The 12723-nt window shown below is 37.3% G+C and overlaps 1 protein-coding gene across 2 annotated transcripts in view; it reads right to left on the reverse strand.

The window, feature by feature from the left end:
- The window catches only part of CELF5 (CUGBP Elav-like family member 5), an 81385-nt gene extending 68889 nt beyond the window's left edge, over window positions 1-12496 (reverse strand). For both annotated transcript variants that reach the window (XM_072404721.1, XM_072404719.1), the window contains exon 1: window positions 12212-12496. In XM_072404721.1, the coding sequence (XP_072260822.1) occupies window positions 12212-12473 (262 nt within the window). In that variant the 5' untranslated portion in view covers window positions 12474-12496. The remainder of the gene's footprint in view (window positions 1-12211) is intronic.
- Window positions 12497-12723: the final 227 nt, after the last annotated feature.

A 12723-nucleotide genomic window follows, 5' to 3' on the forward strand; every position in this document is an offset into this window, starting at 1 on the left:
GTTCAGGCTGGTATAGCTATACCATGTTTTTTTATTTTAATTGTGAAGCTATTTGTGAGTTCTAATGGCAATACTTATAATATATTTTAATCAACAAGATTACTTGAGGAATGTCCCTTGTCCAATTATGGGTTTAGTTGAGCTTTAAGGAAGACAGAAGATGGAAACCAAGACTGATGACTACACAATAAAAGTGAAACAACCACATTTGTGTGATTGTATGCCTACACACTCCAGTAAGCATATTCCCTGTGTTAGAATGCCAGCACTTACGGAATTTCACTGTAACATTTCTTTCTGTTGCTTTCTCTATCTTAGTTCATATTGAAGGAGATTACAGGCAGTTGATATAAAGATACTGTGAGATCCCCCGTAGCAATGGGATCAGAAGTGAATCAGACACGTTCAAAGTTGCAGTTGAAAACAGGCTCCTGCCTGTCTATTTATTAGCACTTTAACAAAAAAAAAGGAAATGGTTCAGCTGAGCAACTACAACCATTACTGAGATAGTCCCTCTCTTACCAACAGTAAAGCAGTTTAAAGCACGACCAATACAAGGCAGTCTTTAGATAACAAAACAAGCATGTTCCACTCATATGTAATCGTTGCTGGTGCAAGGCAGAGCTCTGTTCCCTTTTCCTGCAGTTCTGGGAACTAACTGAGCTGCCTCCTAAGCACCCTCCAGCTTGCAACACAGTGCTGATCCTCTTCCCTTAGCCTTTTGCTGATCACTCTCTCAGCCTGGAATCCACTCTGGCTCTCTCTCAGCCTGGAATCCACTCTGGCTTTCTCTCAGCCTGCAATCCACTCTGGCTCTCCCTCAGCCTGGAATCCACTCTGGCTGATTACTTCCTCCTTACCTTGCACCTGAGTGCAGGTGCATATTAAATCAGTCAGGAACCTACCTTTTCACACCCTTGGCTGGCTCCAGGGCCCTAAAGCCCCTGGTTTCTTACCAGAAACTTACACAGATCTATCTACTCCCTGGAGCCTTTTTAACACTTTCCCTGACATTCTTAATGACACAAAACATTTAGGTATAAAAAAATATATTTACTAATGTCTTAACAGACACATAACTGTATTAAATGGTGTTTTTACATCTGCCTGGACTTCCGCTTTAAAAAGAGAAAATCAGAGAAGTATATTCCAAATAAAGATGACAAGACCTGAAAAAAAATTGAATAATCTAGAAAAAAATGAATATTAATATTTTATTGAACAGGGACATGCTACGCCACAAGACAGTATTTCCTATTAAAACTGACATGAACAAAAAAAGTACGGAAAAATAGAAGTGAAGAAAAAATTAAAAAAAAAAAAAGACAAAGAGCTAAAAGCTACACAGCTTTGGTGCAATGTCTGAACAGAGAGGGAAGCTTACTGGGTAAAACCTTTGATAGTTCTGCTTCCAAAATCAACTGTAAAATTTGTTTTATAAAATAGGAATACAGCAGCTTAGCATCAGCATCAGGCAGGCAGTGTTAGTACCTTTTTTTTTTACATTTTGTAGTATTGCATTATTATGATTATTATTATTCTGTAGACTGGTTTCAACCCTGGTTTAGGGGAAGGGCGGTACCCTGCTTTTCTACCATCAGGACAAGTCATCTGCATGTGACTCAAAGCAGACATTTTCCTATAGGATTCTCACCAAACAACCAATATTTGGTGTCACCAGGATGGTTAAAGTATCATCCTTTAGTACAAGGTAATCAGAAATCCTATCTGCAAGAGCCCAGCATTACCCACATTGCTGGACATGGCCACGCTGTCACCTTTACTTTTACCAGTAGGAATGGCATCTTCATAACTAGGTAAACAACCTTTGATAAAGGGATAAAGGAAATTGATACTGTGATTGAAGCTGTTGCATACTGAAGTAAATCACTGCCTGGTTGTGCTGAGATGACCTCTTTTTTCTTAGTTATATAATGACTCATGTGTAAAAAAACAGATGCCGTAGTTCTCAGTTACTGATCTCCCACACTCGGAAACGGCCCTGGCAAGGGAACTAGATGGTGAATTTAGGCGAGTATTGTGCTTCAGAAGGTACGAAAAAAATGTGTAGAATAATTTTGCCTGAACATTTGCTTTAATGTTTGCCCAATCTTCTAATTCTTCTAATTTGTGTAACCATTAGTTGAGTATCAGAAATTGTCATCTGTTGGCTTGATAGCCTCGTTGCTGGGAGGACAAAGCCCAATTCTACCTTCTTTTAATGCTTTAGACCAACTTAGCAGCTACAGATGCTGTATTACCGGAAACTCTGGTCTTTAATGAAAAGTTGCTCTCTAATTCCTTCCCCAGAGCTTCGGGTTTAGAAGACTTTTTTTTCCTGGCAATGGGCTATTGTACTGCGACATTTATTTTCCCAAGTTACAATAATTTGTTACAATCTGGTGGTGCTTAGTTTCCAGGCACAATTCTAGGCTTAACCCAGAAGGGGTGGATGATTTTTTAATTAAATCCCTTTTCCCATAGTGCTAAATATTAATATGGGGTGTATTTATACATTAAGCAGTGAATCTAACATTCACTGAAATATTTCCTGGTGGAAAATCAGGGAATGTCAGCTTTAAAATACTTTATAAATATACCCCTATATATTCACATTCTCTATTGGTAACATCCTTTTAGAATGTAAATGTGAAACTACAAATAAACTACAAATAAATTATTGAATAATTTATTTTCATAAATAGAACTTTGAAACAAACAGAGGTCTAAGATCAGTTTTTAATGCATTTACTGTACTGATGTATTTGATGAGTGATGAATATGGATGAAGCAAAAATTATCTAAAATTGACTGTTATGCTACAACCACACGGGGGAAGAATCCAGTGAATTCAGTGGCTTAAATGTAATTTCATTGCTATTGCTGTCCTTCATAATAGTTTGCAAATTTAATAAGTTGGCATCCTCAGTTTTTATCAATTTTTTTGGTCATTGAATACACCTGGGGATTCAAGGACATGTTTACCCCAGAAAAATGGTGTACACTAACCCCCACATATCTGCCACAGATATATATCAAAAACAATACTGAAGTCAAACATCAGGAGGTCATAATAGGATCGAACTTGATACCAGGCAGTTAAATGTGACCGCCTGTGCTGATTATGTAAAAGTTAGACTGGTAACACCTGTGGGGCCTCCATCACCAGGACTTATATTTAGTTGCCATGGTAACTGGTACATATTCAGGCCTGCATCAATATGGGTCAAGTAAACATTACAGTAACATAAATCTATAACATCTCAATTGAATGGCTCCAAATGTTCACATTATCAGTATCTAGAGATATGGCCTTCAAAGATATATATTGAGGCTACAAGGAATAATAAGCATGGAAAAAAATAGTTATTTATAGTCATGAGAATATAAATGTACTTCAATGCAATTCAATCCAAGCTATAGGGAGTACAATTAAATTATATTAACCGACAGGAAAATATAGCATGGCCTTGGTTCAGAGCTTACCACGATTGTCATTAGATCAAACACACGTTTTATAGGACAAAAGCCACTGGAACATGGCCTGTCTATTTAAACGAAGGCAGCTGCTAGAAAACATCAGTCAAGGCAGATTTTACAGCAATGCTGCATCCTGATGACCACAATGAGAAATGGAGACCACAACACGAGAGAACTTGTGACTTTACTAATATCATTTTTGATAAAAACATAGTAGTCAGCTAGGCACAGCAAGCAGGACATTTTCAGTTAAAGGGAATTATTTTTTAAAATGTTTCTGAGATTTCAGCAACAAAAGTAATCCAGCATAAGCTTCAAATTCAATTGAGTGTTGTAGCCCTGACAAGATCACCTTGTACCTGGATGCACTATAAAGCTAGGCCATGTAAGCCAGCCTTTCTTAACATTTTTACCAAAAGGAAACCTCTGCTGAAATAATTTTCAGGTCTTAGGAACTTCCTGCTGTAATTACAATATCCACAGCTCAGAGTACATTAGCGTAATGGTCAGTGAAAAGACTCCAACCCCTACAAATAGCTAAAAAGATCAAGGGGCACAAAAATCTCATTGATCAAGAAACCCCTAGCAACATCTGAGGAACCTTGGTAGGGAACACTTCCCACCATCAGTCACTATGGGCTCAAATACTGTAAGCTATCACATTTGTTATTTAATATAATTGGTGTTATTTTCAAATTTTAGAAATAAAAATATGTACTATTTTGAGTACTACCTTTCATATGTAAGCCACATACACTTGACAGAATACAATATTTATAATGATAATGGCCCTTTAAAGAATAACACCTGCCAAAGAATTTGTATCTCAGTCCATCTGGTTCCAAAATGTACACACAGCACATATTTAAATACCAGGACAAGAAACTTTTCTTTCTTTTCTGCCATTACAGTACAGTTGCATACATAGGGATAGGCAGGTTGTCACAATTTGCCCTTTTGAGCCTCTTATCTTAAAATAAGTATGTCAGCCTCTGGCTTCAGACAGTCATAATAAATGATAGCCAGAGACCATGTGATCTAGATAATCTAGGTTGATGGACAATTTTTTGGTCATGGCATATTTTAACTCTAAATAAATATTGTTTTGTAAACATGACATATACCTTATTGATTTGTGTGAAATTATAATTGAATGATGGGCCTGCTTTATTGGAGCATTTAGAGTCAGCTTACTTGGGTCAGCACTAGTAGAAATTATTTTCTACTTTTCTGAAATGAATATCAACAAAAATTAAGGAACATCTATATTTACGCACAAAAAAATCTGTGAGCATACAGTAATTTTATACATACTGAAAGTCTTCAATTCTTAATCAGATTTCACAACCCTTTGTTTAGATTTAGGATTTCATGAGTCATCCATAGCCAATGCCATATTTATGAAACAGAGATTCTTGATGGTACAAGAGCCTAGAAGTGTTAACAGATCACATGAAAGTGTTATTCCTCTTTTTTGATAAACTTCCCTTTTCTACCTTTGTAGTTACCAGGATAAAAATGAATGGAATTTATCCAACAAAGACAGTAATAAACCAGGTTCAGTTAGGGCAAGATTTAAATTCAATTTCAGACCTTCCTGAAACCTTAGGGGGAAACCCTTGTTTCTGGTATAATCACTGGAAGTGAGAAAAAAATCTCCCCAACAAGAATACAGAATATAATAAGAATTTAGAATATAATTCTAAACCTTCCACACTGCCTATAACAGCAGTTGTAATTTAAACCTGAACTCTGGGCAAACAGTTAAATACAGGGATAAAATGGATATTTTAACCTGTCTTTAAGCTATTAACCTGCTGTTTAACCTGGAAAGTACAGGGGTTGTTGCTTCAGTTGTTCATGAATCCATAAGTGCAGATTGATGTACAATGTTTGGGGACCACTGTACATATGTTAGATTTTCACCATGATGACCACAACCTATCGTTTAAGATAACAATTATCTAGCATGTGTAAGTAGCTTTGGAAAGACAGATAGGAAGTTAGTACAGATAAATAAGCACATGTGACAGTGTCTTGGAATTTGGCCAGAGCTTTGAGATTCGGCTACTTTCCAGACTACCCCAATTAAAACCCACTAATGGCCCCAATCATTTTTGATTTATGATGCACTAGTTAGAGGTTACATCCACTAGTTCTGATCCCTTCAAGATTTATTCCCTTCAGCAAATGTTATCTCCAGTAAATGATTTGTAGACAGTTATTAACTTTATAGCATGGGTGATAACTTTAACAATTGGGCAAACTTAACCTCTTAAATTGTTCAAAGATAGAATGTTCCCAATTCAATTCCTGCTGTGTCCTAATTCCTTCTCATTTTCAGAGTGTATGAATAAAATACACATATTACTCATTTTGCAGGAGTGTCACCATTTCAATTACTAGACATTTTAATAATCTCAGTGTAATCAAGACAGAGCATACACATGTGAGGGAGGCAGACTGGCAGTTGATTAATATTTGCTAGTACTGCATAACCCCTTGTGTAACCTCATTTGCGTAAGGCTCCAATAGAAGAATTTGATTTTAGTTTTCTATTGAGGAAGGTGTTGAACACCAAACTCTACTTAATGGAATCAAAACAATCTTCTAAGTAAGTTTCCTGAAGCCTAATATATATTTATTTATATGTCTTTACAAAATGTGGACAGATTTTTAATCTAATACCAATAAAACAGATGCAGGAAAACGAGGCTCAGCCCTGCGCTGTGAAGCCCCTTGCCACCCACCATATTGGCATTTGAGTGATGGCAGGTGCATTCCCTTATCACTTCTTTACTCTGATTTATACCCAGTATTGGCATTTGCCAGCATGTCTGTGATTATTAAGGCGATGGTCCTTGTTGACAAGTTTAAGTGTATGTAAATCCCAACAATAACCTTCTTTTTTTCTCACTTGTTTTAGGTTTAAATGTATTTATTGTGCTCTCCCCAGTGTTATCTCAAGCAGATAACCCGTATTAAGCTATATTATGCTGCCTGCAGGAGGCTTCCAATTCCTGTCCTATGAAAGCAACAGGAAATTAGAGGTAAAATCTCCAATATCTATATATTCAACCAAATTTTCAACCCTGAGAAAATGCGATTCTTTTTATTTTCCCTCATCTAATGCTCTGATTAGATCAAATCAAAATATTGAATTTCCCTTCTTTTTTTTGCCTTGGTGGCAATGGTCACTAGGACAAATAGGATGGGTAAATTGCCCTATCAATTATGTTTTTTTTTTTTTGTATTTTAAAAATACTAAAAGTACTAAAAATATGTACTATACTTTTTATTTATCATTTTAAAACGTGTTATAAACTTTATTAACAAACAGTCAGAGAATGTTACAGCCTAAAGGACAGCTTACCTCAAATCCATTCAAATTTTACCCATATGTACTCGGGAGCTGGGTACAATACACAAACATTCTGGAATAGATGCTTAGAAATTAGGACACAAATGGTTCCCTTTATATTCTAGAATTGAATATTCCACTATAGTCAATACCTAACACAAGGAAATAACAGAGAAGGCTGCTCTTCCATTTTTAGTGTTATGCTGCATGCATTGGATGACATCATGCAGGAATGATATTGGCAGGACCTGGGCCTAATTCTATCAGTTATTTGACCTTTTTGAATTATAATAATCATGTGTTTTCTGTACTGTATAAGCCCAAAGTGGGTAATTAATTTTACATGATTGGGTTTATTGAATAAAGCACATCTGATATGTCTCCAGTCTCCTGAAGCATGTCCCTAGCCTTTAACAACTTCCACTTCTCTGACCATCTCTTGTTCCATATCCATAAACTGGCAGTTTTTACTGCTCTCCGATTACTGCATGAGCATGAATGTTATGCGCCTTGCATAAATGATATGCACAAAATATTGTATGTGATGATAGCCATTTCTTAAAACATACGGATCACAGAAAAAATAGCAGGTGGTTTTTAATCATTTGAGCACAAAGTTATGGATATTTATGCTAAACATTCGCACAGGGTCATCATCTGAACTCTAATTGATTTTATTCCTCAAAATAATGGTGTAGTCCTGGGAACCTCAAGTTAGAAAAGTGGTCCGCCTGAAGGATCGGTGCTACTCTAGACAGAATTCTAGACAAAATTGTATCTACAGACACCTACAAAAATAAATACCGGAAAGAAGTAGAGTAGATGATATTCTATTTAAAAGGAAGATTTTAAATAGCCCAGCCCAGGGAGCTTTACCTCTACGCATAAATCTTTAATCCGATAGACAGCCATAGAAACATAAGTGCTTTTGAGCCCAGTCACCCATGCCATTGTTTCTCCTACTTGTTTTCCTAGGGATTTGTAAATAGCATGGCCATGGTATGTTCCAAAAGCCATGAATGTGCCTCATTGATAATGTACAAACATTGCACTCCTCACTCTGGCATTGGCTGCCCCTATAGTTACTTTGCGGGCAAATGCAATAAGCATATTGCATTTGCATGCCATAGAAATCCTACACCCAAACCAGTCCCATAAAGGAAATAACTTTTGCAAGGCATCAAGAAAGTTAGCCCTTTGGAGTATTTTACTGTTAGTAGTATAATGTTTATATGTTTACCAGGCACACTTTAACTCTTGGCCCACTGTTGAGAAGCTGAAGCTCAAATTATACACACAGCTGGCTCATGTACTTATTCTCTACTGTACAAAGTTGAGTATGTAGTTTCAGACTGAACTAAAGATTCACAAAGATGGCCACAAATTACTGCTGTGTGCTTTGTTTAAAAAAGCCCAGTGTGCTCTTACAAAACCATTGTCAATGCTACACCCAGTATTTAATGCCCAAATTAAAGAATAGATCTAAATGATAACAATAGGAAAAACATAAATAAAATATTTAAAATAACATTTAAAATAAAGGACTGCAGATTTTAAAAACCCATGAGTTGTGCATATGTGTGTTAATGCATCATGTTTTCCTACAATAAGGCAGATTGAATTAATGTAGCTCATCATTTCAAATGGTTTGGCAGTGTATCTTAACACATCACAAATGGATGTGACCCTTTATTCCAACTGCATGTGCATTGTAAGGTGATTTAGAGCCCATTTATTAAGATGCCAGAGATCAATAGAATTCCGCAATTTAAATTTCCTGTCTTGCAATATATACATTGCATTTTTATTACCATTTATTTACATAGCCAATAAAGAACGTCTTGCTGCTGGTGGAGAATATTTCAGGTTCATGTGTTTGAATTGATTCTCTGCCAGGGAATGTTTCAGTGAATATCCGCTTTATAAATAGAGTTCTAGGTAACGTCATGACAATTTGCACAGGTGATGTACAAAAGTGCAGTTATCCACAGAAAGCACTCAGAAAATTGCTTTAATGGCTATGATTTCAGCAAATCTGTACTTGGCATTTCCTTCAATGTTGCTCTTTGCACTGCCTTACTGAATAAGCAGGAAAATAGTGTAGCACTGGTCCTAATTAGAACATTTGGATATGATGATGTGATGAAAGTGAGCCGATAATTAGAGTGTTAGGGAGGAGTGAGAGAGTAATGAGGGTACTGAAGAACTGTAACACTCAAAATGGATGATAAAATACATGGAAACAAAGGAGAATAGATACATGATATTAGTATGGATATAAGAATAGCATAGCTGTAAGATGGAAGTATGACGAAAGTAAGAAAAAGAGGTTATGGTCCTTGGGCTAAGACACTACAATGATTCCTAATATGACATTAATGATATGGGAAAAGGAGTAAGTAGAAGTCATTGGAAGGTGTGACAAACAGCAGGTGGTGTGTGAGAGATGAAGGATGAAAGGATGGTAGGGGCCTGTGACAGAGTACTATAAAGCAAAGGATGTGTGCACACCATATGTGAAAGATGCATAAGCACAGAAAACTATCCTGCTAGGATCAGGTGCAAAGAAAAATAAAAAAAAAAAAGCAAAAAGTCACTACATACAAATATAACAAATTATTAATAATAATAATAATATTTAAACCAAATATATATTTAAATAGTTAAATAATCACACATGGTATTAAAAGGAGCTGTTCATAACATACACTATGCAGCCTTTACAGTGCAAAGAACAGAGTTGGTCTGTTGCCCTTTGAATGTTCAGTTGAATTTATCTACTGATATTTCAAATGCATAAAACATTGTATTTTCTTGAGCACTGTACATAAGGCTGTGTGTACTGTGCTCATTTATTCATCTGTCACTGGAAACAATCACAAAAGGTCGTTTCCAGCAACACTCCTCTGATGTCCATCTGTTCAAGGCTTTAGTTTATGTGGACAAGCAGCGGTCTTTCTGCATATGTCTAGTACTTCTCCCTACTGATTTGGATCCAAAGCTTTCCAATCAACAAGGGGCATGAGAGTTAATGATCACACAGTTCCTATTCTCACCCAGCAAGGGGTCAAAATTGACAACCTGATCCTGATCCTGTTTATTGGATGGTGTTTGGGACAAGCTCCCGGGGGGTGTAGGTATGAGTTGCCTGGCAGAGTAATAAGTGAATAGGTAGGTTGGTGGTGTGGGTAAGGGATGCAGGGGGTCCCCTTGAATATGTAATGAATGAATGATAAGGGGTTCTAGATGAAGGAGAAGTAATAAAAAAGGGGGCAGTCTATGCCTGATCATGTTGATAGTCAACCTGATACTCCCTACCCTTTAACCATGTGCAATGCATATAAATACCCCATTCAAAGTTTTCCAATCAGCAGGGAGCATGAGAGGTAATGATTACACAGCTCTCAATCTGAGCCAGCAATGGGTGTGACTAACCTCTGCAGAGAGGCCACTACTTCCACAAAATAGCAAAGATCTTTCTCTGCAGAATGCCGGCAGGGGCGGGTTCCTTTGTACATCTTTTTGTCTTGATGAACCTAGATTGGGCTGTGAGTGAAGCAACACCTAAAAACTAATCAATTTCCATTTCTGTGGTTAGATCAGTGAAAGTTGACTTCTGATTGGTAGCTACATCTTTAACATTTGCATATCACTACTCTTCACACAGCTTTATGAAACAGCCATGATACAGCAAAAATAATCCATTTTCAGAAGCCTCTAATAGATAAGATGTAAAGTATATCTGTCCAATCAGGCTCAGAAGCAGAATTATATTATTCCTTGTATATATTTATGTATATATATGTAAGTAACATTATTTTTAAATAGCTTGAACTTTGAAAACACTTTTAGATTATTTATCTTTTCTTTTAATTATATGATACAACTTCTGTAAACTGGCTGCTATTTATTATTGTATTCTTCAGATTATCACTGCCCTATTAACCCAGCCTGCCATTGGCCTGGCCTTACCCACTGCCCATTCATTTACTATAGACTTGACCACAAAAATTATTTTATTGAACTGACACTATTTTAATATTACCATGGTGCTAGATTTTCCAGCCCATGATATCGAGAAATAGGGAACCACTCAAACATTTCCAATAGATTTATTTCCTTCAATTTCTCCATGCCTTGCACAGTATCCACTGTCATTAAAAAAAAAAAGTGTTTTTTTTTCCTACAGCAAACTACATGTTCTTTTCATAGGGCTAGCTTCAGCTTCAGTGACACTAGTGTGGATAAATAATTACGTTATGGGGAAATAAATTAGGTTAGAGAAAGCAGTAGCAGAGCATGAAGGCATTAAACAAAGTATGACAAGCAGAAATTGGCACATTAACAGAACGTAATAATGAATGAGTCTGGAAAAAAAACAATAAAATAAGTGTCTGGAAAGGGCACAAGAGATGTATTGCTACTGCAAATGTGGTATTTCATTTTTTAGACAGCTTTACACAAACCAATATGACACTATAAATATTTATATATATATATATATATATATATATATATATATATATCTCAAGTCACCCATCAGTTGTTCTAAATATATATATAAATATATATATATATATATATATATATATATGTATATATGTGTATGAGTACACATGTATCCAGTGCATATATATATATATATATATATATATATATTATATATGTATTGAACTGTTGGCTGACTTGATTGCAGCTTGGATGACAGGAGGTGTAAGAAAGGGGCAGTTGGCCTGGGTTATATATGAACTCAATAGGAACAGAAGCCGGTTGCATGTATGACTGTGTGAAATGTAAATGACGCAGGCTGCTAGGCATTATTCTTTATGTCACCTAAATGGACAAATAATTATCAACATAATTTAGTGATCAAGCTAGCCATCTTTTCTCACTTCCTTATAGGATGGCACAAAAAGCTTTGAAATTCTTCTAATGATAAAAAATAGAAGTAGAGGGCTGTCAACTTGCCATATGTGTTTAAGTTGCTCACTGATTTTTCTGAGAATTGAAACAAAAGTGACAACCTTATCCTGTTTATTGGATGGTGTTTAGGACAAGCTGGCAGGGATGGTGTTGGTATGAGTTGCCCAGTAATAGGTGAATGGGTAGGTTGGCAATGTGGGTAAGGGATGCTGGGGTCTCACCCTTGAATATGTGATGAATGAATGGTAAGGGGGTCTGGATGATGGTGAAGAAGTAATAATAGAAGGGGCAGGCTGAGCCTTGTCCATGTCAGTGAGATGAGTGGGTGAGAGAAGGGAAAACTGATCATGATGACAGTCAGCCTGGTTCTCCCTACCCTTTACCCCCATGTACAGAACAGATCCCCCCATCCTAGGTGACTGGTCTAGGAGGGCAGTCAGTGCTCACCCTTGTGCATGCCCGTGTACCGGTCCTTGAGCACAGTGAGCTCATAGATCTTGCCGAACTGCTCGAAGAGAGGTTTCAGGTCTTTCTCCTCCAGGTTGCGAGGGATCTGCCCCACGAACAATTTGATGGCGTCCAGGTCCTTCATGCTGTCTGATTGTTGAGCAGGGGGCTCGGGGCCGCTCATGGGGCAGGCTCGGGGCTGCTGCTGCGGGGGATGCTGCTGCTGTTGCCTCCTCGCCTCTCTCTCCGTCAGTCTGGCCATCTCCAGCCCCTCGGTAGGCTGGATCAATCACACAGGCAGAGCTCTCAGCTGGAAACTGAGCCCCGGCAGCAGCATCAGCACCGCTCAGCGCTGCTCGCTGGCGTACCCTGCTGGCCGTTCTCAGCTATTACACCTTCCCTACTGGAAGGGGTGTGGAACTGTGAGTGGGAGGATGACAATGGGAGATGCTAGGTTCTTCCCTTCTAAACCTTCGATTTTTTTCCATTTCTTCAACAAAAATGTTATATAT

This window comes from Pyxicephalus adspersus, chromosome 3 (genome assembly GCF_032062135.1).
Source record: "Pyxicephalus adspersus chromosome 3, UCB_Pads_2.0, whole genome shotgun sequence".
NCBI classification, from domain to species: Eukaryota; Metazoa; Chordata; class Amphibia; order Anura; family Pyxicephalidae; genus Pyxicephalus; species Pyxicephalus adspersus.